Source organism: Aplysia californica, unplaced genomic scaffold, assembly GCF_000002075.1.
Source record: "Aplysia californica isolate F4 #8 unplaced genomic scaffold, AplCal3.0 scaffold01150, whole genome shotgun sequence".
NCBI classification, from domain to species: Eukaryota; Metazoa; Mollusca; class Gastropoda; order Aplysiida; family Aplysiidae; genus Aplysia; species Aplysia californica.
The window spans coordinates 129,828-131,005 of record NW_004798420.1 but is presented as its reverse complement, the minus strand read 5'-3'; the positions used below and the strand labels follow the sequence as shown (position 1 = coordinate 131,005).

The following is a 1,178-nucleotide window of genomic DNA, read 5'->3' as shown; positions in this document are numbered from 1 at the left end:
CCCAAAAAAAAGGTATATCGCTACCTTAGAATTACAAAGGTCTATCTGACATGTTTGGCCGTTTCGAGTTTGAGTTAATAACACCATGAGGTCAGAAACCAAAATGTTCTATCTGCTCTATCAAAATCGTATGACTACGTGGAGTCGTTATCAAGATAGTCAAAGAATTGCATTCGAAAAAGCTTGACATGTGAAAATAAAAAATTTTGACTTCAAACTTCTCGAAATGAGCTACTGAGCAGACAGAACATTGTAGTTCAAGGGTAGCGCTATGTGACTGTTACGGTCACCCCATCAGTCTCTTGAACTCTTGAACGTACAATCAATTCCCACACAGGACGGAGATGGCGATGCACGACGCCGGCGGCGGCGGCGAGAACGCGCGCATGGCGGCAGCGCCCACAGTTATTACAGCGTGGTCAGCGCTGGCGGCACGCGACATGTACGGCGGAAGAAGAAGCGTGCAGATGGCACGTACAGTGCCAGTGAGTCTTACCACAGGTATGTGGATGTCAGTTTACAATTTGTTTGTGTCGGCCAACTGCTTAAAATTTTAAATATTTACTTTCTTTTATTGCCGTTTCTTAATCTGTGGTATCGGGTGCATGTGCCCGAGAAATATTTGCAAAATATAGACAAACGCAAGAGAATGTACGTAATATAACTAAAACTACTTTTTTTTCTCTAATGAGAAATGTCGCTTTGTGTGTTTAGTTAATTTGCTTTCTTTGACTAAACGTCTGTCTACTATGTAGATCGGTGAAGGAAAGGAATATTTGAAATACAGCGAATATCAAAGAGTTGTAATGTTTTGTTGATAGATAATATCCTTCTTGGAAGAGGGACATGTTCCTTTTCAGTGAGGATTTTTTTTTCGCCTGGTAGACAATGTTCCTAAATATTTACAGATCATACCAGTAACCACTTTAAGAGTCGTCCGTCTTGCCAAACTACGTTTTATTTATAGAATACAAGGATAAACAAATCAAAGCAGCAATTGTAATTATTATTAGTATTAGTATCTTGATGTAGTCTTTTTATCTATTTAACATCTGGTCTTTTTATCTATTTAACATCTTTATATCTGTATCCATTATATTTCAACCCTAAATAAAACTTGGTTTTCCTTCCTCCACCGCCACCTCCATCTCCCTCTTCCCTCCTCCTCCTCCTCCTCC

The 1,178-nt window shown here is 39.6% G+C and overlaps 1 protein-coding gene across 1 annotated transcript in view; it reads left to right on the top strand.

Moving 5' to 3' along the window:
* Positions 1–1,178, top strand: part of LOC101856069 — a gene marked incomplete at its 5' end in the record, with an annotated part of 54,749 nt that overhangs the window by 21,531 nt on the left and 32,040 nt on the right. Inside the window, 1 exon segment of the mRNA XM_013090125.2 lies at positions 338–501. Within this exon segment, the coding sequence (XP_012945579.1) occupies positions 338–501 (164 nt within the window).